The 25,374-nt window shown below is 45.0% G+C and overlaps 1 protein-coding gene across 1 annotated transcript in view; it reads right to left on the bottom strand.

Moving 5' to 3' along the window:
- nrg2a (neuregulin 2a) overlaps positions 1 to 25,374 on the bottom strand; it is a 145,483-nt gene that overhangs the window by 48,661 nt on the left and 71,448 nt on the right. The window contains exons 2-3 of the mRNA XM_029770014.1: positions 19,435 to 19,597; positions 18,717 to 18,835 (exon numbers count right to left, since the gene is read on the bottom strand). Coding sequence (XP_029625874.1) covers positions 18,717 to 18,835; positions 19,435 to 19,597 — 282 coding nt within the window. The remainder of the gene's footprint in view (positions 1 to 18,716; positions 18,836 to 19,434; positions 19,598 to 25,374) is intronic.

Raw genomic sequence — 25,374 nt, 5'->3', positions numbered from 1 at the left:
TGGTTTTCCACAGGCCTTAGAGCCAGTGGCAGTTTACCAACCAGGGAGCAACTCCATTCTCATGAACCTGGTTTCTTATGTTTGGTAGCCGTGAGGCTGAGTAAGTCAACTTCCTGACTAGGTTAGTTCACCATCAGAGACTGAGGAATATCCTGGTCTACCAGGCTGACCCTTTACATTAAAAGCCTCATGACTGAGACGGGTTCACCGATCCTTTAACCCCAAGGGTAGGTCAGTTCCCCGGTCACAGAGATTTAAGACTGGGTTTGATTACCTGCTCTCATTCCCTTAGGGTTAGGTCCTTTAACCCGAAGGCTGTAATGTAGCCCGAGGGCTGTCCTTTAGCCCGAGGGCTGTTCTTTAGCCCGAAGGCTGTCCTTTAGCCTGAGGGCTGTCCTTTAGCCCGAGGGCTGTCCTTTAGCCCAAAGGCTGTCCTTTAGCCCGAAGGCTGTCCTTTAGCCCGAGGGCTGTTCTTTAGCCCGAAGGCTGTCCTTTAGCCCGAAGGCTGTTCTTTAGCCCGAGGGCTGTTCTTTAGCCCGAAGGCTGTCCTTTAGCCTGAGGGCTGTCCTTTAGCCCGAAGGCTGTCCTTTAGCCCGAGGGTTGTCCTTTAGCCCGAAGGCTGTCCTTTAGCCCGAAGGCTGTCCTTTAGCCCGAAGGCTGTTCTTTAGCCCGAGGGCTGTCCTTTAGCCCGAAGGCTGTCCTTTAGCCCGAAGGCTGTTCTTTAGCCCGAGGGCTGTCCTTTAGCCCGAAGGCTGTCCTTTAGCCCGAGGGCTGTCCTTTAGCCCGAGGGCTGACTGGATTTCCACAGTGTTATCTCTAGCCCAGGGGTTTGGCCAAGAGGCCTCGCCACTGTGTTAGATTATTCCTTCATGGCCAGAGAACTAAAAAGAATGACTGGGGGTGCAAGAGGGGCCATCTGGAAACCTTCATAAATATGTCTGTCTTTCGGCGGTCTCTAAAGGGTTATAAGAAAGTCGTAAAAATGAAAGGCGAAGTCCCTGTTGTGCATTTTTCTTTCTTCTTGAGGCACTTATTCTGTGCATATGCTCAGACAGTATGTATTCTGGACACTAGCCCTGTTCTGCACCTAAGTCACAACCCTCAACAATGGAGTGATTACAGTATATAGTACAGTACAGTATAGTACAGCATCCTCATCACTAGGGCCACACTAATCCTGGTTAACCTGCCCCTCAAACAATCTTGTGTAATTTGGTCAGATGTCCAGTTATGATTACGTAGTCTGTTCACAGACACATAGAGTCAGTGGAGGAAGCAGAAATGTATCAATCCAGAAATGACAAATTATTCACATCTGGAAATACTGCTGAAAACAACAATCTCTATTAAGATGCAGGCAATATCTGTAATTAAATATTCTCAGCAGCAGATTCCATAAGTCTCTGGTCATTACTCCTCTTTGTCCATGAAAACCACCAAGTAATCCAGTTATGTTTCGGGAAAAAGAGCTACAGTGAGGGAAAAAAATATTTGATCACTTGCTGATTTTGTACGTTTGCCCACTGACAAAGAAATGATCAGTCTATAATTTTAATGCTAGGTTTATTTGAACAGCGAGAGACAGAATAACAATAAAAAAATCCAGAAAATGCATGTCAAAAATGTTATAAAATGATTTGCATTTTAATGAGGGAAATAAGTATTTGACACCTCTGCAAAACATGACTTAGTACTTGGTGGCAAAACCCTTGTTTCTTGTAGTTGGCCACCTGGTTTGCACACATCTCAGGAGGGATTTTGTCCCACTCCCCTTTGCAGATCTTCTCCAAGTCATTAAGGTTTCAAGGCTGACGTTTGGCAACTCGAACCTTCAGCTCCCTCCACAGATTTTCTATGGGATTAAGATCTGGAGACTGGATAGGCCACTCCAGGACCTTAATGTGCTACTTCTTGAGCCACTCCTTTGTTGCCTTGGCTGTGTGTTTTGGGTCATTGTCATGCTGGAATACCCATCCACGACCCATTTTCAATTCCCTGGCTGAGAGAAGGAGGTTCTCACCCAAGATTTGACGGTACATGGCCCTGTCCATTGTCCTTTTGATGCGGTGAAGTTGTCCTGTCCCCTAGCAGAAAAACACCCCCAAAGCATAATGTTTCCACCTCCATGTTTGACATGGGGATGGTGTTCTTGGGGTCATAGGCAGCCTTCCTTCTCCTCCAAACACGGCGAGTTGAGTTGATGCCAAAGAGCTCCATTTTGGTCTCATCTGACCACAACACTTTCACCCAGTTGTCCTCTGAATCATTCAGATGTTCATCGGCAAACTTCAGACGGGGACCTTGCGGGCGCTGCAGGATTTCAGTCCTTCACGGAGTAGTGTGTTACCAATTGTTTTCTTGGTGACTATGGTCCCAGCTGCCTTGAGATCATTGACAAGATCCTCCCATGTCGTTCTGGGCTGATTCTTCTCCGTTCTCATGATCATTGCAACTCCACGAGGTGAGATCTTGCATGGAGCCCCAGGCCGAGGGGAATTTACAGTTCTTTTGTGTTTCTTCCATTTGCGAATAATCGCACCAACACCTTCTCACCAAGCTGCTTGGCGATGGTCTTGTAGCCCATTCCAGCCTTGTGTAGGTCTACAATCTTGTCCCTGACATCCTTGGAGAGCTCTTTGGTCTTGGTTATCTGTGGACAGGTGTCTTTTATACAGGTAACAAGCTGAGATTAGGAGCACTCCCTTTAAGAGTGTGCTCCTAATCTCAGCTCGTTACCTATATAAAAGACACTTGAGAGCCAGAAATCTTTCTGACTGAGAGGGGGTCAAATACTTATTTCCCTCATTAAAATCTAAATCAATTTATAAAATTTTTGACATGCGTTTTTCTGGATTTTTTTGTTGTTATTCTGTCTCTCACTGTTGAAATAGACCTACCATTAAAATTATAGACTGATCATTTATTTGTCAGTGGGCAAACGTACAAAATCAACAGGGGATCAAAAACTTTTTTCTCTCACTGTATTAAAGATGGAATATGCAGCTAGGGACAAATATCATTTCCAACTGTGAACACAGCAACCAAAAACCTTACAAACTAGGAAAAATTTGAGATGTCTAGTTTAGGTGGGACCCAGGTCATATTACAGTATATACAGTAAGTCACCATTAGTCATCATAGCCTACAGTGTCTTCAGAAAGTATTCATAGCCTTGAGTTATTCCACATTTTGTTGTGTTACAGCCTGAATTCAAAACGGACTAAACAAAAATAAAATCTCACAGACCTACACACCTAACCCTAACCCCCTAATGACAAAGTGAAAATATGTTTTCATACATTTTTGCAAATGTATTGAAAATGAAATACAGAAATATCTCAAATAAGTAAGTATTCACATCCTTGAGTCAATCCATGTTAGAATCACCCTTGGCAGCGATTACAGCTGTGAGTCTTTCTGGGTAAGTCTCTAAGAGCTTTCCCCACCTGGAGAGTGCAATATTTGTCCATTATTCTTTTCAAAATTCTTCAAGCTTTGTCAAATTGGTTGTTGATCACTGCTAGACAACCATTTTCAAGTCTTTTCATATATTTTCAAGCAGATTTAAGTCAAAACTATAATTAGGCTACTCATGAACATTCACTGCCGTCTTGATAAGCAACTCCAGTATAGATTGGCCATGTCTTTTAGGGTAATGTCCTGCTGAAAGGTGAATTCTTCTCCCAGTATCTAGTGGAAAGTAAACTGAACCAGCTTTCCTCTAGGGTTTTTCCTGTGCTTAGCTACATTCCGTTTCTTTTTTATCCTGAAAAACTCCCCAGCCCTTAACGATTACAAGCATACCCATAACATGATGCGGCCTCCACTATGCTTGAAAATGTGGAGAGTGGTACTCAGTAATGTGTTGCATTGGATTTGTACCAAACATAACATTTTGTATTCGGGACAAAAATATTGCTTTGCCACATTTGTTATAGTATTAAATTAGTGCCTTGTTACAAACAGGATGCGTGTTTTGGAATATTTTTTATTCTGTTCAGGCTTCCTCCTTTTCACTCTGTCAATTAGGCTAGTATTGTGGAGTAACTATCACAGCCATTACTCTGTAACTGTTCTAAAATCACCATTGGCCTCATGGTGAAATTCCTGAGTGGTTTCCTTCCTCTCCGGCAACTGAGTTAGGAAGGACGCCTGTATCTTTGTAGTGACTGGGTGTATTGATACAACATCAAAAGTGTAATGAATTAATAACTTCACCATGCTCAAAGGAATATTCAATGTCTGCTTCCCTTATTTTTACCCATTTACCAATAGGTGCCCTTCTTTCTGAGGCTTTGGAAAACCTACCTGGTCTTTGTGGTTGAATCTGTGTTTGAAATTCACTGCTCGACTGAGGGACCTTACAGATAATTGTATGTGTGGGATACAGATAGGCGTTAGTGATTAATAAATCATGTTAAACACTATTATTGCACACAGAGTGAGTACATGCAACTTATTATGTGACTTGTTAAGCACATTTTTACTCCTTAACTTATTTAAGCTTGCCATTACAATGGGGTTGAATTGACTAGAAGACATGTCAGCTTTACATTTTTTATTATTTTGTTAAATACAAAAATATATATATATAATTTCACTTTTACATTATGAGGTATTGTTTGTAGATTAGTGACAAAATAATCTCAATTGCATCCATTTTAAATTCAGGCTGTAACACAACAACATTTGGAAAAAGTCAAGTGGTGTCAATACTTTCTGATGGTACTGAATATCTTAACTAGATGAAACCAAGTCCAGACCATGGGAAAGAACCTGGTTGGGCAGAGAAAAGGTCCAAAAGTGCAAGCCCCAGGCATCAACTGACAAAGAGGGTGGCATCTCCAAAAACCCCTGACCTAGTTCAACGCTAAACTCTCTATACCAGCATTGGAGTAGAAAGCTCTTCATGGACCCCCTCCCCCTCAGCCCCCTCCTCAGTCTTGGCTGGGAATTTCTGAGATGTCTCTTGTTACAGCTGGGACTGGGATATCTTATCGCTTTTCTAGAGGTCAATTTATACCGCATGCATTCTTGCTGCATCTGTGTGTTTTCCATTATGTGTAACATCCCTGTTTTTTTCCTCAGAGGGATTCTAACAGTCTCTCCATTTCAGACCTCACTGTGCAATGGTACATTTATTAAAGGAAGATACGTCCTCACTGTGCATGGGAACATTTATTATAGGAAGATACGTCCTCACTGTGCATGGGTACATTTATTAAAGGAAGATACGTCCTCACTGTGCATGGGTCATTTATTAAAGGAAGATACGTCCTCACTGTGCATGGGAACATTTATTAAAGGAAGATACGTCCTCACTGTGCATGGGAACATTTATTAAAGGAAGATACGTCCTCACTGTGCATGGGTCATTTATTAAAGGAAGATACGTCCTCACTGTGCATGCGTACATTTATTAAAGGAAGATACGTCCTCACTGTGCATGGGTACATTTATTAAAGGAAGATACGTCCTCACTGTGCATGGGTACATTTATTAAAGGAAGATACGTCCTCACTGTGCATGGGAACATTTATTAAAGGAAGATACATCCTGACTGTGCATGGGTACATTTATTAAAGGAAGATACATCCTGACTGTGCATGGGTACATTTATTAAAGGAAGACACATCCTCACTGTGCATGGGAACATTTATTAAAGGAAGATACATCCTCACTGTGCATGGGAACATTTACTAAAGGAAGATACGTCCTCACTGTGCATGGGAACATTTATTAAAGGAAGATACATCCTCACTGTGCATGGGAACATTTACTAAAGGAAGATACGTCCTCACTGTGCATGGGAACATTTATTAACGGAAGATACGTCCTCACTGTGCATGGGAACATTTATTAAAGGAAGATACGTCCTCACTGTGCATGGGTCATTTATTAAAGGAAGATACGTCCTCACTGTGCATGGGTACATTTATTAAAGGAAGATACATCCTCACTGTGCATGGGAACATTTACTAAAGGAAGATACGTCCTCACTGTGCATGGGTCATTTATTAAAGGAAGATACATCCTCACTGTGCATGGGAACATTTACTAAAGGAAGATACGTCCTCACTGTGCATGGGAACATTTATTAAAGGAAGATACATCCTCACTGTGCATGGGAACATTTACTAAAGGAAGATACGTCCTCACTGTGCATGGGAACATTTATTAACGGAAGATACGTCCTCACTGTGCATGGGAACATTTACTAAAGGAAGATACGTCCTCACTGTGCATGGGTCATTTATTAAAGGAAGATTATTCCTCACTGTGCATGGGTACATTTATTAAAGGATGATACATCCTCACTGTGCATGGGAACATTTACTAAAGGAAGATACGTCCTCACTGTGCATGGATCATTTATTAAAGGAAGATACATCCTCACTGTGCATGGGAACATATGATAGCTGCTGACAACAAAAATAGTAGTTCACTAAATAATTTGTGTAGAAATAGTTTTCTAACGCCACAGGGCACCCAGGTTCACATTTCAATGATGATATGACTGGCTGCCAGTCGGGTGCTTCAAGTCAGAAGCTTGATGTGTGAGTGTCTAAGTGTATGAGTGTGTGTGTGTGTGTGTGTGTGTGTGTGTGTGTGTGTGTGTGTGTGTGTGTGTGTGTGTGCTCTAGGATTGAGTGTTATCCAGATGTCCATACCTTCATACCGTTCCTGTACCATACTAGGGGTATATAGTATTACCTTCATACTGTTCCTGTACCATACTGGGGTATATAGTATTACCTTCATACTGTTCCTGTACCATACTGGGGTATATGGTATTATCTTCATACTGTTCCTGTACCATACTGGGGTATATAGTATTATCTTCATACCGTTCCTGTACCATACTGGGGTATATGGTATTACCTTCATACCGTTCCTGTACCATACTGGGGTATATGGCATTATCTTCATACTGTTCCTGTACCATACTGGGGTATATGGCATTATCTTCATACTGTTCCTGTACCATACTGGGGTATATAGTATTACCTTCATACTGTTCCTGTACCATACTGGGGTATATAGTATTACCTTCATACTGTTCCTGTACCATACTGGGGTATATAGTATTACCTTCATACCGTTCCTGTACCATACTGGGGTATATAGTATTACCTTCATACTGTTCCTGTACCATACTGGGGTATATAGTATTACCTTCATACTGTTCCTGTACCATACTGGGGTATATAGTATTACCTTCATACTGTTCCTGTACCATACTGGGGTATATAGTATTACCTTCATACTGTTCCTGTACCATACTGGGGTATATAGTATTACCTTCATACTGTTCCTGTACCATACTGGGGTATATAGTATTACCTTCATACTGTTCCTGTACCATACTGGGGTATATGGTATTATCTTCATACTGTTCCTGTACCATACTGGGGTATATAGTATTACCTTCATACTGTTCCTGTACCATACTGGGGTATATAGTATTACCTTCATACTGTTCCTGTACCATACTGGGGTATATAGTATTACCTTCATACTGTTCCTGTACCATACTGGGGTATATAGTATTACCTTCATACTGTTCCTGTACCATACTGGGGTATATAGTATTACCTTCATACTGTTCCTGTACCATACTGGGGTATATAGTATTACCTTCATACCGTTCCTGTACCATACTGGGGTATATGGTTTTACCTTCATACTGTTCCTGTACCATACTGGGGTATATAGTATTATCTTCATACTGTTCCTGTACCATACTGGGGTATATGGTATTACCTTCATACTGTTCCTGTACCATACTGGGGTATATGGTATTATCTTCATACCGTTCCTGTACCATACTGGGGTATATAGTATTACCTTCATACCGTCCCTGTACCATACTGGGGTATATGGTATGTGTGTGTGTATATAATGGGGAAGGGTGAGGGACAGGAGATGAACTATATATTATTTGACTCAAGGCAGCAGTTATAACAGTGTTGAAATACATGATGAGCTACAAAGCTCAAAATGACCAGGCTCTGCAACAAACAGCAGAACTGATACATCTAACATCCCTTACACAAACACTGTGAACACAAACAAGCATAGTACCTTCTACACACACAAACACACACACTGAGACACACACACACGCAGTATAGATCCTGTGTGTCTTCGTACATTTCACAGTTGCAAAGAGTTCAAAAGGAGCATGTGACTGCAGCTTCTTCACCACCAACAGGAATCACTGTTTAGGCCAAGGGCCAGAAGAGAACATGATCTCTCCCAAGAATTTGAGAAACACATAAACAAAATGTCACTATGATAATGCACTGAAAGCCTGTTTCAAGAGGACAGTGACCATATTTCAAGGACCCTCAAACAGGAGAGAGAGAAAGATAGCATGTGAAAAGTACAAAATGGAGCTTGCTCTGAACTTTATCCTAATCTCCCTTCATCATGTCTTCTATTATATATTAACCTTCATCAATCACATCGATGATATGCTTAGTCTTGCCTGCCAAATTCATCTCAGCATTGGGGGGAAATCAATGAGCGCCACAGCATGCGATTGCACAACAGCCGCTCATGTAAACAAGCAAAGCGAACTTACTGAGGAGGAGGAGGAGGGGTGGTGTGCTGGCGCTGGCCGGCAGCAGTGCAGGTTGGGTGGGCAGCAGAGTGGGTACAATCAGGCCAGGTGTTGGCTGGAGCAGAGAGCCTGCAGCGGAGAGGGATGTTCCCTGGAGTGCCCTACTTTCAAAGGCCCTGGTGGCCCCGTTGGCGGTTCCTGCTCTGTTTGGTGTAGCTGTAGTGTATGTCAGTGGATAACTCTCCTCTTCCTCTCCCCCCCTCAGATCCAGGTGACCGGGGGACTTAGAGCCTGTGGATGTGGAGCCCTGAGCTAGCGCCCGGCGCAGCAGCAGGAGACAGGCACCCAGGCCCAGGATGAGCAGGAGGAGGGTGGGGAGGAGCAAGAGGAGGCCCCTCACGGCCCCAAAGCCCCATCTCCAGCCCCGCCGGGGAGGGCCACGCAACGCAAGGCAACCCGGTCTGGTGCCGCCCTCGGTCCCCTCCTCAGACCTCAGCACAGGGAATGGATGCACACAGACATCCAGGTCCATCCAGGTCTATCCACTGCGTCCAATTAACTTCCTTCCCTCTCAGCTGGTAACAGTGGTGGTGTAGACGTTGCACCAGATTCACAATGTCTCTACGGGAGCTCTAGCTCTGTGTTAGATCCCCTGGAGTCTCCCATGAGAAAGTCTCCCCTTAGTGCTTGCCTCTCCTTCTCCCAGCATGTCCGTGTGTGTGTCCCGCGGAAGAAAGCGTATCGGCTCTGGATCACACCTCGCCCATTCCTCAGCCCCCCCTTCCCTCCCAAACACGCGCACCGCCCACACACTCTGGCGGCTGTGAAATTGGGCATCAGAGCACTGCTGCTGGTGGCAGATGGTGGTGGCTCAGTCCACTGCCAGAGGACAAACTAACAGTGGAGGGGTCACTGAGCACAGACAGGCCAAAATAACTTGACCCAGCCCAGGAGCACCGCAATATCTCCAGCTCCTACGTCAACCCAGTCCCAATTCCAGCCCCAACCAGATCCCCAACTCCAGCAGCACCAACACTAGTCCTCCTAACTCAAGGTCCAGCACCAGCCCTCCTAACCCAAGCTCCAGCACCAGTCCTCCTAACCCGGGCTCCAGTCCCAGCACCAGCCCTCCTAACCCAAGCTCCAGCACCAGTCCTCCTAACCCGGGCTCCAGTCCCAGCACCAGTCCTCCTAACCCAGGCTCCAGCCCCAGCACCAGTCCTCCTAACCCGGGCTCCAGTCCCAGCACCAGACCTCCTAACCCAGGCTCCAGCGCCAGTCCTCCTAACCCGGGCTCCAGTCCCAGCACCAGCCCTCCTAACCCAAGCTCCAGCACCAGTCCTCCTAACCCGGGCTCCAGTCCCAGCACCAGTCCTCCTAACCCAGGCTCCAGCACCAGTCCTCCTAACCCGGGCTCCAGCCCCAGCACCAATCCTCCTAACCTGGGCGCCAGACCCAACTCTAGTCCTAACTTCAGCACAAGTCCTAACTTCAGCTCTAGTCCTAACTTCAGCTCTAGTTCCAACTTCAGCTCTAGTCCCAACTTCAGCTCTAGTCCCAACTTCAGCTCTAGTCCCAACTTCAGCTCTAGTCCCAACTTCAGCTCTTTTCCCAACTTCAGCTCTAGTCCTAAGCAGCTCAACCCCCTGTGCGTCTACTGACCAACAGCGTAACGCAGAGTAGCTCCCCTCAGGACTTCCCTCTCTCTGCTGATATAGAAAACCGGACCCAGGAAGGAATCCCCCACCCCGCACCAGCAGACTGGGGCGAGACCACCATTAACAGGAGGCAAAGGGATAGGGAAACAGGGGTGGGGGTAGGAGGACAGCTGTGGCAGGCAAACTACAAAAGGCAACACTCCTGTGCGTTAAGCAGTGGAATGGTAAATATATGGGTTCCTCATCTGACCAGAGACACCTTCATGAACCATAGTGCAACAAACCTCTGTTCAGACACACTGGGCCTGATCACAGAGAAGCAAGATGTCAGAGGGTGCACAGGCCTCTGAATGACCAACTCAGTGGGAATCAAATCAAATCAAAATGTATTTGTCACGTGCGCCGAATACAACAGGTGTAGACCTTACAGTGAAATGCTTACTTACAGGCTCTAACCAATAGCGCAAAAAAGGTGTTAGGTTTTTGTCCTAGACTTGGCACTCCGGTACCGCTTGCCATGCGGTAGTAGAGAAAACAGTCTATGACTGGGGTGGCTGGGGTCTTTGACAATTTTTAGGGCCTTCCTCTGACGCCGCCTGGTGTAGACATTACACTCTGTAGTGCCTTGCGGTCAGAGGCCGAGAAATTGCCGTACCAGGCAGTGATGCAACCAGTCAGGATGCTCTCGATGTTGCAGCTGTAGAACCTTTTGAGGATCTGAGGACCCATGCCAAATCTTTTTAGTTTCTTGAGGGGGAATAGGCTTTGTCGTGCCCTCTTCACGACTATCTTGGTGTGTTTGGACCATTCTAGTTTGTTGTTGATGTGGACACCAAGGAACTTGAAGCTCTCAACCTGCTCCACTACAGCCCTGTCGATGAGAATGGGGCCGAGCTCGGTTCTCCTTTTCCTGAAGTCCACAATCATCTCCTTAGTCTTGGTTACGTTGAGGGATAGGTTGTTATTCTGGCACCACCCGGCCAGGTCTCTGACCCCCTCCCTATAGGCCGTCTCATCGTTGTCGGTGATCCGGCCTACCACTGTTGTGTTGTCTGCAAACTTAATGACGGTGTTGGAGTCATGCCTGGCCATGCAGTCGTGGGTGAACAGGGACTACAGGAGGGGACTGAGCACGCACCCCTGTGGAGCTCCAGTGTTGAGGATCAGCGTGGCAGATGTGTTGTTACCTACCCTCACCACCTGGGGGCGGCCCATCAGGAAGTCCAGGATCCAGTTGCAGAGGGAGGTGTTTAGTCCCAGGATCCTTAGCTTAGTGATGAGCTTTGAGGGTACTATGGTGTTGAATGCTGAGCAATAGTCAATGAATAGCATTCTCACATAAGTGTTCCTTTTGTCCAGGTGGGAAAGGGCAGTGTGGAGTGCAATAGAGGTTGCATCATCTGTGGATCCCTTTGGACGGTATGCAAATTTGAGAGGGTCTAGGGTTTCTGGGATAATGGTGTTGATGCGAGCCATTACCAACCTTTCAAAACACTTCCTGGCTACGGACGTGAGTGCTACGGGTCTGTAGTCATTTAGGCAGGTTGCCTTAGTGTTCTTGGGCACAGGGACTATGATGGTCTGCTTGAAACATGTTGGTATTACAGACTCAGTCAGGGACATGTTGAAAATGTCAGTGAAGACACCTGCCAGTTGTCAGTGCACATATGCACACGCGCACACACACACCCTAAAACCACCAAACCAGTGGCTAAAACAACAAAGCAGCCTGGTGCTTGTCTTTCTGTTAGGTTGTGTTGAAGTGAAGTGCGTGTATTTGTGGTGACTGAGGGTCCCTGTCAGGGTGTTCTCCAGTGGACTGTAAATACAGAGAGCTAGGCATGAATCTCCCTGAGTGAGGGCCTGCTCTACTCTGACATGGCCACTGCCGCTCGCCCACACCAATCAATGCCTATCGATTGACTTACAGGTACTTCACATTCAGTCATGGCTGCAGCTAACATCCCAGAAAGATTTTGTGTGTCATTTGAGCCCAGTTAATCTTGTAATTTGTGTTGTCACGTTGACTGAGGTGTCTGTTTTTTACAACCAAGAGAAAGAAAGGGGGATTTATGTAGTTTAAAAAAACTATGTTTCCTTATATTACAAAGAGATGTCAGGACTTTATGTAGTTTAAGGAGAGTGCACTATTTTTAACATGAAAAGTTATTAATAAACAAATGAGGCACATTTGGGCAGTCTTGATACCAAATTTTGAACAGAAATACAATGGGTCATTGGATCAGTTAAATCTTTGCACATACACAGCTGCCATCTAGTGGCCAAAATCTAAATTGCACCTGGGCTGGAGTAATACATTATGGCCTTTCTCTTGCATTTCAAAGATGGATTTTTTTTTTTTTTACAAAAGAGCAGTTGGTTTTTTATTTGTATTTTCTTTTACCAGATCTATTGTGTTATATTCTCCTACATTCACTTCACATTTCCACAAACGTCAAAGTTTTTCCTTTCAAATGGTACCAAGAATATGCATATCCTTGCTTCAGGGCCTGAGCTACAGGCAGTTAGATTTGGGTATGTCATTTTTGGCAAAAATGACAAAAAAGGGGCAGATCCTTATTAAGAGGTTTTAAACACACTATGTTTCCTTACATTACAAAGAGATGTCAGGACTTTATGTAGTTTAAACAAACTATGTTTCCTTATATTGCAAAGAGATGTCAGGACTTTATGTAGTTTAAACAAACTGTTTCCTTATATTACAAAGAGATATCAGGACCTTTATTGCAGGAAAAGAAAGAGAGTGATAAAATATAACAGCGAGACAGAGTGAAGGGGAAAAAATGATATGGAAACCTGTTTTTTTGTAAGAGCACAGCTGTATACATGTAAGAATATTACTCACTAGATGTTGATAGAGAAGTCATGGAGAAAAAAATAGTTTTGTATGAGAGGGACAGGTGTGTTTGGCTTCAACATTTACATGGAGTGTGTGTGTGCAAGCTGCTGCTGGTGGGCCCCAGCATGACTGATGAGGTTGGACCAATCAGCAGCCCAGCTGTGTTTTCCATCAACACATTCCTGGAAACTCACACACTCTCTCATTCTCTCTGTGGGGCTGTGAAGAGCGCCCCCTAGGGATGCGACCCTCAGCCTGCGGACGCACGGGTGCCTTGCAAAACGCTTATCACAACACAGCAGCCTGCAGGAGACACACAGGGGGGCCTCTCTCTCTCTCTCCTTCCCCTGCCATGTGGATCACTGCAACCTGCAGCAGTAACCACCACAGTACTGTACCAGTACTCATATAAACCTGTACTGTAGGGTTTTAGGTAAAACACACAAACCTGGTGGTTTCTAGGTAAAACACATAAACCTGGTGGGTTCTAGGTAAAACACACAGACCTGGTGGTTTCTAGGTAAAACACATAAACCTGATGGGTTCTAGGTAAAACACATAAACCTGGTGGGTTCTAGGTAAAACACACAAACCTGGTGGGTTCTAGGTAAAACACATACACCTGGTGGGTTCTAGGTAAAACACACAGACCTGGTGGTTTCTAGGTAAAACACATACACCTGGTGGGTTCTAAGTAAAACACATAAACCTGGTGGTTTCTAGGTAAAACACATACACCTGGTGGGTTCTAAGTAAAACACATAAACCTGGTGGTTTCTAGGTAAAACAAACAAACCTGGTGGGTTCTAGGTAAAACACATACTGTACACCTGGTGGGTTCTAGGTAAAACACACAAACCTGGTGGGTTCTAGGTAAAAGACATACACCTGGTGGGTTTTATGTAAAACACATACATCTGGTGGGTTCTAAGTAAAACACAAAAACCTGGTGGTTTCTAGGTAAAACACACAAACCTGGTGGGTTCTAGGTAAAACACATACTGTACACCTGGTGGGTTCTAGGTAAAACACACAAACCTGGTGGGTTCTAGGTAAAACACATACACCTGGTTGGTTCTAAGTAAAATACATAAATCTGGTGGGTTCTAAGTAAAACACATAAACCTAGTGGGTTCTAAATAAAACACGTAAACCTGGTAGGTTCTAAGTAAAACATATAAACATGTACTGTAGTGTTCTAGGTAAAACATAACTGTGTACTGTAGGGGTCTAGGTAAAACATAACCGTGTACTGTAGGGGTCTAGGTAAAACATAACCGCGTACTGTAGGGGTCTAGGTAAAACATTAACTTGTACTGTAGGGGTCTAGGTAAAACATTAACTTGTACTGTAGGGGTCTAGGTAAAACATTAACTTGTACTGTAGGGGTCTAGGTAAAACATTAACCTGTACTGTAGGGGTCTAGGTAAAACATTAACTTGTACTGTAGGGGTCTACGTAAAACATTAACCTGTACTGTAGGGGTCTAGGTAAAACATTAACCTGTACTGTAGGGGTCTAGGTGAAACATAACAGTGTACTGTAGGGGTCAAGGTAAAACATAAACTTGTACATTAGGGTTCTAGGTAAAACACAAGCTTGTACTGTAGGGGTCAAGGTGAAACATAAACGTGTACATTAGGGGTCTAGGCAAGCCATCGCTTAGAAGGCCAGGGAAGCCAGCAAGCATTTGGCCTCCCTTGATAAAAAAACTATAAAATAATAGCCAATCAGCATTGAGCTAAACTGACTGAGCTCAACTGTGACTGGTCCTGGCACACCCCAAAAAACTATCAAGAGAAGCCAGTTTGGGTTTGGCTTCACTCCTATCATATCACATTGAGATAAATACATCATTGACAGAAACAACTTGAATTCATGCATCTCATTGTGTTGTTGTCCTCCGGTGGATAGCTAGCTAAAATTGACCCTTTCCTAAATGAGCCATGGATGGAGATTTGGGCTTGTGGTTTTACTTAATTCTCCATACTGGTCAAACATTATAATGACGATTCTGATCCAACCATACATTGTGCCCGTGGACTTGAAGGGATGGAAGTTCAATAAGTAGCTAGATTTAGAAAGCTAATGTTAACTAGTTAACGTTGCCCATGAAGGAAGCTAGGCTAGCGAGCAAGCATTTTAGCCAGGTAGCCTAGGACAAAAAAAGTATGTACTGTATGACAGAGTCATAGACCGTTTCGTCAACATGAAAGCGAGGAGGATGGCATTGGCGGTAAGGAGTGTCCAGTGAGTCCAATCTTGGTTTAGGCAAACTCTCAAAATGTTTTTTAGATAGATGCCAGCAAAGCCACTACATAAGACAACACAACACTTAAACAATACATTCATTGCCCTATAACAGTGACAAACGGTGCCCACAAACTTACAATGATGGCCTAGAACGGCCAAACCCGGAGGACGCTGGGCTAATTGTGCGCCGCCCCATGGGATTCCCAATCACGGCTGGTTGTGATACAGCCTGGATTTGAACCAGGGTGTCTGTAGTGACACCTCTAGCCATGAGATGAAGTGCCTTAGACTGCTGCACCAGTCGGGAGCCCGCAATATGCTTTGTGGACTTCACCGGAGAGAGGTTGCTCTCCAGTTTTAGGCCTATATATCACGGTTGCAAGGCATATGAACTAACAGGTTATAGAGCAAACAACGCAATTATCACAACACATAGGTTGTAATATGGCTTTTTTTGTTTTTGGGCTCGGTTTCCCCAGTGAATTTACCCACGCACTACTACTGCGCTAGACCAAAATAGTGATGGACCAAGTAAATCAATAAACCCAGCCACCCACTCTGCCGTCTGTGTGCAGTAGAACAATAATTGCCACTTTGTCCATTTACAATGTGTGTTTGTTTTTCCTGGTGAAAACAGTGACGTTGGTAAAAATCTCCACAGAAGAGCAGCAATTGGATATCATCGGCATACTGCACGGTTGGCACAGTGCCACCATACAACATACTTTCCCCTCATTTTAAACATGCATCAGAAGAGCAAGTTCACTGTCCGTGCAGTTTTTACAGAGAACACAACAGTTGTTTTTTCCAACACCAGATTTGTGAAACATGTTCTGCACTTCTCGGATCTTCCTATCGGGTGAACGGCACTAGTTTGGTGTTGCATGGTTACATTGGTAAAATCAAATAGCTTGTAAAAATGAGTATGAATAAAGGCCATTTATTTATTCATTTAGTATGAATACAGGAAATTAATAAATTCATTTAGTATGAATAAAGGCCATTGATTTATTCATTTAGTATGAAAAGGCCTTTTATTTATTAATTTAGTATGAATACAGGTCATTTATTGTCTAGGTCTAGGGCCTATGTAAAGAAATATACAATAACTACAGGGGTTTACAATACTGCTCATCTGTAAATCTCACTAACTCCATTTCCCATCTCTCATGTCTTGTTAAATCATGAATCCAGATTCCAGATTGCTCAAGTGGTTAGCGGTCAGCCAATCAGCAGTCAGGGCTTGAACCACCCAGTTTATAATGGTGTTTAGTGAGCTCCAGTTACCTCAGATATCAACATAGGACTGTGGTTCATGTTGGTTAGGCTCAGACAGTCTAAGTGATACTCCGCATCAGATAAGTTCCCAGCAGCACAGCTCACAGCTAATTATTCATCTGGTTGTGGTCACAACCTTTCATCCACTGTAACAGAGTGATCACTGCCCTGTAAAACAGCACCAAAGTGAAAATATATTTAGTGGGTCTGCTTCACTGTGAAATGGCCCGTCCACCAGATCACAGGCTACGTCCAGCCTGCCCTCTCCCTGTTTTTGACCTCGGACCACATGCACATACAGAGACAGACCCCCATGCTCAAGGCCCTCCCCAGCGGCTGACCCTAGACAGGGAGAGGAGCCATAGGCTCGCACAGGGGAGCAGTCTGGGGCTGGGTGGTGGAGGGAGGGAGGGAGGGAGGACAGCATGTGTTGGGGCTGGCTTCTCAGGGCCTGCCTCCGACAGAGCAATCAGTATCCAGAGGCACCACTATTGGTTCCCTCTGGGGAGAGAAATGATAGTGCTGGGGATAGGAGCTGTTTGTCTTCATTACCCATAGGCCCTAGAGCTCATGGTCACACACTCGCACACACACACACACACACACACACACACACACACACACACACACACACACACACACACACCAACACACTTCATCTCCCTCTCTGTGATCACCCTTGTTCAACCTTTATGGGAGAGCAAAACCGGAGTGACAGCCAACATTACTAACAATCCCAATTACTGTAGGCAATTATCTGAAAAAGCTTGTATGAATGTGTGTGTGTGTCTGGAGTGAGGTGACACGGTGAGGGTGTAGGTTCAGGAAGAGATGTGACATAATGCTACTAGTGGTAATGGTGAGAGAAACCCTGTGTTACTGACTGCCTCTGGACAAAGCCTGCAAACTCTGACTGCGTTCTAAAATGGGTGTGAAACAGTCTCCTCCTCCTCCCATTACTCTGCCTCTCCCTTTATACTCTCTCTCTCTCGCTCCTCCTTTCCCTCACTCACTCCCTTCCTCCATCTACCTTGCTTTCTCTCAGTCACTCTCTCTCTCTTGCTTTTGCTGCCTCCTTGACTCTTTCTCTCTCTCCCTAGCAGGCACACATACACAGATAATACTGCGGCTACATACTGCTATAGCAACACCACTGCAGCAGGCAGGCATACACCACTGCAGCCTTTCACCAGAGTAGCCATTTCTCTCATGACCTTAGGATGAATAGCAACCCAGGCACCTTCTCAAATCAATCATATTCCCTCTGTTCACATCAACAACAACGCATATTGTACCTGCAAAAAATATATAAATAAATCATTCAATTATGACAGGAAAAGACAACCCAGGAAAAGATGACCAAGGAAAACAGAACACTACAGAAGGGCTATATCTTATCACACACATTCAATACAAGACATTCATTCATTCATTCATTCATTCATTCATGTATTTAAGTTTTTTTTGCCAACTCTGTTCATATCAAGCTTCCTGCCTAAATGTTGGCTAAACACAGCAAAATACTGTCGGTTTACCTCTCTTCACCATATTTGCCGCCATTTCTTTATTGATATCGTCTGGGTGAGCCCCTCCCCCAGCCTGTGGACATACCACCCTGATACGCCCTGTCTCGCCGCCTGCCTTGCCTCCCCTCCAGAGCGAGACACCCAGACACACACACACACAAACACACACACACTTCCTCTGTGCAGCAAATCACTCATTCTGCCACAAGACAGAGAAGATAGTTACACCGCTGTTGGGAAGAACGAGGAGAAGAGATTACAGAGATTACAGAGCTCACCTAAAAAACCCATATGCCACTGGTTGAGAGAAATTGTCATTGTTTTTGGGCAGAATTATGTGAGGTTTTATGTGTTGTTGCAGGTGCGTCTTGGTCAGTTTAGCACAGAAAATGCCATCCTCGTCAATCTGTCGCCATTGGCGGCCACCTAATCCTGCCTAATGAGCGGGCGGGCTGTGATCTTGACAATATCCAACACTCCATCTCTTTGCTCATACATGCTCCAGCCATACACTCTGCCTCATGCCAGTATTCCCTCTTCTCTTACAGACAGTTAGACCATGGCTCAGTACTCACTGCTTTGGACATGAACAGTGCTCGTGGAGTTGGAGTTCCCCAGAAGGTTCTCTGCCACACACGTGTAATTCCCAGAATCCTCCAGCTTGGCTCTGCTGATCTGGACCCTGGAGTTCTTCCTGTGGCAGACACAAACAGTTGACTCAGGGGAACCAAAATGACATGGAAACACAAGTGTCTGGGGACAGAGGACGACAACACAACAGGGGTAGAAGAACCTACTGTAGCCTAGCAACAAAAACAGGGAGTCGCCATACAAACCAGATTAGAGCGGGATAGAAGCCAGTTAGTCAGAGTCGATTTTGATGCAGTTTGTAATTTCAGCAGGTAAGAATTTACAGGAAGGTAAATATTTGCAATATGGAACACTGAGGAATCTAGGGCCCGTCCCATTCATCAACCCAGTAACCAACTTTAATTTAAAAGGCCACCTAGTCGCTAAACACTTCTACGCTGCAAAGTATACTTTCTGTTATTTCACTAATGAAGGAATTTGCTCACAAATCCCTGGCATACTCTCATAAATAATGTGTCTCTGTGTTGATGTTTCACTTTCGAAAATGCTTTTCATCCTTTGGGTCAGCTGCTAAAAGCATTAGGAGAAAACTACTGAAGGAGAAATTACTGCCACACGGTGACTTTTGACATTTGTCTGTTTTGCTAATACTACCACATGCTAAATCTATTAGGAGCTTCAAGGGATTGTAGATGGACTCACTGGCTGGACTTTATTTTGACCTCTCTGCTTTTCTTGAGCTCACTGCCATCTTTGAACCATTTGTAGGTAGGGCTGGGGTTTCCTGTAGCCTCACACTTGACAGTGAGCCTGCTCCCCTCATCCACCATCAGGTTCCTCAACCGCTTCAACTTTGGGGCATTAGCTAAACACAGAGAGAGAAACAGAGGTGATATTAGACATTTTGAAATTAAATGGGACACGCTTGAAATGGGTTTAAGACAAGAGACAGAGAGAGAGAAAGAGAGACAGAGAAAGAGACAGAGAGAGAGAGAAAAACTTTTTGTGTATAATGTTTACTGTTAATGTCTGATTGTTTTTGTCTTTCTTTTGTTTAAGTCTCTTTGTTGTTTTTTGTCATTGTTGTTTTGTTTATTGTTTATTTCACTTGCTTTGGCAATGTAAACACATTTCCCATGCCAATAAAGCCCATTTGAATTGAAATGAGAGCGTGAGAGAGAGAGGGAGAGGGGAATAGAGAGGGAGATGTGGAGAGAGAGGGGGGTACACAGAGACCCAGAAAGACAGAAGGAGAATCTCAGTTGCATACTCCTCGCGTCCTCTCTCCTTCTCATAGCCATTGGATGAGGTCCCTCCCCTCTGTCCTTCTCTCCCAATGGGTTTTGAGGAGGTGAGGAGAGAGAACGTGAGGAGTATGCAACTGAGATTCTCCCAGAGACACAGAAAGACAGACATGTCATGTCACCAAGAGCTCAGCCATAATCTCTCTCGTATAGCCAGATGAGGTCACCAGAGCTCAGCCTCTCATATCTCTAGACGAAGTCAGAATCACTGTCAAACAGGATACATTTTACATTGTCTTCAATCGAGTAGCTAGTTTCAGTTTTTATGAATGCTTGAAGCAGTATGCTTCAAGCATTCACAACTGAATGGAACAAAAAAGCTATTTAGATGATATGCTTCAAAGAACACAAGACATAACTGAACCTAATACCAGAAAAGGGATGAACTGCTCTCAGAATGCAATATCCTCTCAGAACTGCTCTCAGAATGCGGTATGCTCCAAGAACTGCTCTCAGAATGTGTTGAGCTCTTAGAACTGCTCTCAGAATGTGATATGCTCTCAGAACTGCTCTCAGAATGCAGTATGCTCTAATAATTCCTCTCATATTGAGATATGGTCTAAGAGCTGCTCTCAGAATGAGGTATGCTCTAAGAACTGCTCTCAGAATGAGATATGCTGTAAGAACTGCTCTCAGAATGCGGTATGCTCTAAGAACTGCTCTCAGAATGAGATATGCTGTAAGAATTCCTCTCACAATGAGGTATGCTCTCAGAAGTTCTCTCAGAATGAGATATGCTCTAAGAACTGCTCTCAGAATGCATTATGCTCTAAGAACTGCTCTTAGAATGCGGAATGCTCTCAGAACTGCTCTCAGAATGCAATATGCTCTAAGAACTGCTCTCAGAATGAGATATGCTCTAAGAACTGCTCTCAGAATGCGATATGCTCTAAGAACTGAACTCATAATGCATTATGCTCTAAGAATTCCTCTCAGAATGAGGTATGCTCTCAGAACTGCTCTCAGAATGAGATATGCTCTAAGAACGGCTCTCAGAATGCAGTATGCTCTAAGAATTCCTCACAGAATGTGGTATGCTCTAAGAACTGCTCTCATAATGACAAATACTCTAGGAACTGCTCTCAGAATGCAATATGCTCTAAGAACTGCTCTCAGAATGCATTATGCTCTAAGAACTGCTCTCAGAATGCATTATACTCTAAGAACTGCTCTTAGAATGAGATATGCTCTAAGAACTCCTCTCAGAATGCATTATGCTCTAAGATCTGCTCTCAGAATAAAGGTATGATCTCAGAACTGCTCTCAGAATGAGTGTCACGTCCTGACCAGTAAAAGAGGTTATTTGTCATTGTAGTTTGGTCAGGGCGTGGCAGGGGGTGTTTGTTTTGTGTGTTTCGGTGTTTTAGGTGCTATGTTTTCTATATCTATGGTTAAATCTAGTTTTTCTATTTCTATGTTGGTTTTTTGGCATGACCTCCAATTAGAGGCAGCTGGTTGTCATCGTCTCTAATTGGAGGCCATATTTAGTTGATGTTGTTTCACTTGTGTTTTGTGGGTGGTTGTTTTTCGTATAGTCCTTGTGTCCTTATGGAACTGTTGTTTGGCGTTGGTTTTTTGTTTAAGTGAGCACGATACCCGCTTCGCCTTGGTCTGTCTTTTACGACGCGCCTGACAGAACCACCCACCTTAAGAAGACCAAGCAGCGGGGTAAGGAGCAGGAGAAGCATGGAGACAAATGGACTTGGAAGGCGGAATGGCGATTCTGGGAGGAGAAGTTAAGGGAGCTACAGGAGCCTGAGAGGCAGCCCCCCAAAAATGTTTGGGGGGGGGCACACAGGGAGTTGGACAGAGTCAGGGTGGAGTCCTGAGCCAACTCCCCGTGCTTACCGTGGGGAGCGGGTGACGAGGAGAGCACCAAGCTATGCAGAAATGCGCACGGTGTCGGCCATACGCACGCACAGTCCGGTGCGGTTAGTACGGGCTCCGCAGCATTGCCAGGCGAGAGTTGGCCGGCAGCCAGGGAGAAGTGCGCCGGCGCAGCGCATCTGGCCACCAGTGCATCTCCTCGGTCCAGCTCACCCTGCGCCAGCTCTACGCACGGCAGCCCTCACTCTCCAGCACAGCCCAGTTCGCCCTGTGCCAGCACTCCACCCGTGCCGGGCTACAGTGACCATCCAGCCAGGACGGAGTGTGCCAGCCCTGAGCTCCAGACCTCCGGTGTGCCTCCACGGCCCAGTGTGCCCTGTGCCTGCTCTGCGCATCCAGTCTCCTGTAAGTCTCCCCAGTCCGGGAGGACGGTTCCAGCTCCACGCAGGAGGCCTCCAGCGACGCCTCTCAGCCAGGGGCCTCCAGCGACGCTCCTCAGCCCGGAGTCTCCAGCGACGCTCCTCAGCCCGGAGTCTCCAGCGGCACTCCTCAGCCCGGAGTCTCCAGTGACGCTCCTCAGCCCGGAGTCTCCAGCGATGCTCCTCAGCCCGAGGCCTCCAGCGACGCCTCTCAGCCCGGGGCCTCCAGCGACGCCTCTCAGCCGGGGGACTCCAGCGATGCCACACAGCCCAGAGTCTTCTGAACGGGAGTTACGCCCAGAGCCAGAGCCACCTCCATAGTGGGAGGATTGGGAAGGGGGTGTGCAGCACAGGGACTGTCGTTGACGGTGGCCACCCACCCTCCCTCCCTCCCTTCCCTCCCTTTAAGTTTGGGGTTGTTTTTGTGGGGTTTTTGTTTTTGAGGTGCATTCGGGGTCTGCACCTTTGGGGGGGTACTGTCACGTCCTGACCAGTAAAAGGGGTTATTTGTCATTGTAGTTTGGTCAGGGCGTGGCAGGGGGTGTTTGTTTTGTGTGTTTTGGGTTTAGGTTCTATGTTTTCTATATCTATGGTTAAATGTAGTTTTTCTATTTCTATGTTGGTTTTTTGGCATGACCTCCAATTAGAGGCAGCTGGTTGTCGTTGTCTCTAATTGGAGGCCAAATTTAGTTCATGTTGTTTCACTTGTGTTTTGTGGGTGGTTGTTTTTCGTATAGTCCTTGTGTCCTTATGGAACTGTTGTTTGGTGTTGGTTTTTTGTTTAAGTGTTCCCTCGTAATAAAAAAGATGAGCACGATACCCGCTGCGCCTTGGTCTGTCCTTTACGACGCGCCTGACAATGAGAAATGCTCTCAGAACTGCTCTCAGAATGCATTATGCTCTAAGAATTCCTCTCAGAATATGGTATGCTCTCTGAACTGCTCTCAGAATGCAATGTGTTCTAAGAACTGCTCTCAGAATGAGATATGCTCTAAGAACTGCTCTCAGAATGCATTATTCTCTAAGAACTGCTCTCAGAATGTGATATGCTCTCACAACTGTATAAAACACACCTGTCCACAGAAGCAATCAATCAATCAGATTCCAAACTTTCCACCATGGCCAAGACCAAAGAGCTCTCCAAGGATGTCAGGGACAAGATTGTAGACCTACACAAGGCTGGAATGGGCTACAAGACCATCGCCAAGCAGCTTGGTGAGATGGTGACAACAGTTGGTGCGATTATTCGCAAATGGAAGAAACACAAAAGAACTGTCAATCTCCCTCGGCCTGGGGCTCCATGCAAGATCTCACCTCGTGGAGTTGCAATGATCATGAGAACGGTGAGGAATTTACATTTTAGTCATTTAGCCGACGCTCTTATCCAGAGTGACTTACAGTAGTGAATGCGTACATTTTATTTAAAAAAATTCCCCGTACTGGTCCCCCGTGGGAATCGAACCCACAACCCTGGCGTTGCAAACACCATGCTCTACCAACTGAGCCAGATTTTCACAGGAGAATCTTGTCAATGATCTCAAGGCAGCTGGGACCATAGTCACCAAGAAAACAATTGGTAACACTACGCTGTGAAGGACTGAAATCCTGCAGCGCCCGCAAGGTCCCCCTGCTCAAGAAAGCACATATACATGCCCGTCTGAAGTTTGCCAATGAACATCTGAATGATTCATAGGACAACTGGTGAAAGTGTTGTGGTCAGATGAGACCAAAATGGAGCTCTTTGGCATCAACTCAACTCGCCGTGTTTGGAGGAGGAGGAATGCTGCCTATGACCCCAAGAACACCATCCCCACCGTCAAACATGGAGGTGGAAACATTATGCTTTGGGGGTGTTTTTCTGCTAAGGGGAAAGGACAACTTCACCGTGTCAAAGGGACGATGGACGGGGCCATGTACCGTCAAATCTTGGGTGAGGACCTCCTTCCCTCAGCCAGGGCATTGAAAATGGGCCGTGGATGGGTATTCCAGCATGACAATGACCCAAAACCAAGGCAACAAAGGAGTGGCTCAAGAAGAAGCACATTAAGGTCCTGGAGTGGCCTAGCCAGTCTCCAGACCTTAATCCCATAGAAAATCTGTGGAGGGAGCTGAAGGTTCGAGTTGCCAAACGTCAGCCTCGAAACCTTAATGACTTGGAGAAGATCTGCAAAGAGGAGTGGGACAAAAACCCTCCTGAGATGTGTGCAAACCTGGTGGCCAACTACAAGAAACGTCTGACCTCTGTGATTGCCAACAAGGGTTTTGCCACCAAGTACTAAGTCATGTTTTGCAGAGGGGTCAAATACTTATTTCCCTCATTAAAATGCAAATCAATTTATAACATTTTTGACATGCGTTTTTCTGGATTTTTTTGTTGTTGTCATTCTGTCTCTCACTGTTCAAATAAACCTACCATTAAATTTATAGACTGATCATTCTTTGTCAGTGGGCAAACGTACAAAATCAGCAGGGGATCAAATACTTTTTTCCCTCACTGTATTTCATGTCCATCTCACCATAGACACAAGTTTTACTGTTAGCTGCCACTCTGTTAGCATATATAGTGCATTCATAAAGTATTCACACCCCTTGACTTTCTCCACATTTTGTTGTGTTACAGCCTGAATTTAAAATGGGTACAATTTAGATTGTTTTTGTCACACAATAGCCAATAATGTGGAATTATGTTTTTCCAGATTTTTATAAATTTGTCAAATATGAAAAGCTGAAATGTCTTGACTCAACAAGTATTGAACCACTTTGTCATGGCAAGACAAAATAAGTGCAATAGTGTTTAAGATGATTTCTGAATGACTGCCTCATCTCTGTACCCCACACATACTGTACAATTATCTGTAAGGTCCATCATTCGAGGAGTGAATTTCAAACACAGATTCAACCACAAAGACAAGGGAGGTTTTCCAACGACTCGCAAAGGGCAGCTATTGGTAGATGGGTAAAAATAAAAGAAGCAGACATTGAATATCCCTTTGAGCATGGTGAAGTTATTACACTTAGTTATTATTACAGTTTGGACAACAAAGATACAGGTGTTCCTTCCTAACTCAGTTGCCGGAGAGAAAGGAAACCAC

This window comes from Salmo trutta, chromosome 12 (assembly GCF_901001165.1).
Source record: "Salmo trutta chromosome 12, fSalTru1.1, whole genome shotgun sequence".
NCBI classification, from domain to species: Eukaryota; Metazoa; Chordata; class Actinopteri; order Salmoniformes; family Salmonidae; genus Salmo; species Salmo trutta.
The sequence above is the reverse complement of the archived record's forward strand: the minus strand, read 5'-3'. Positions and strand labels throughout refer to the sequence as shown.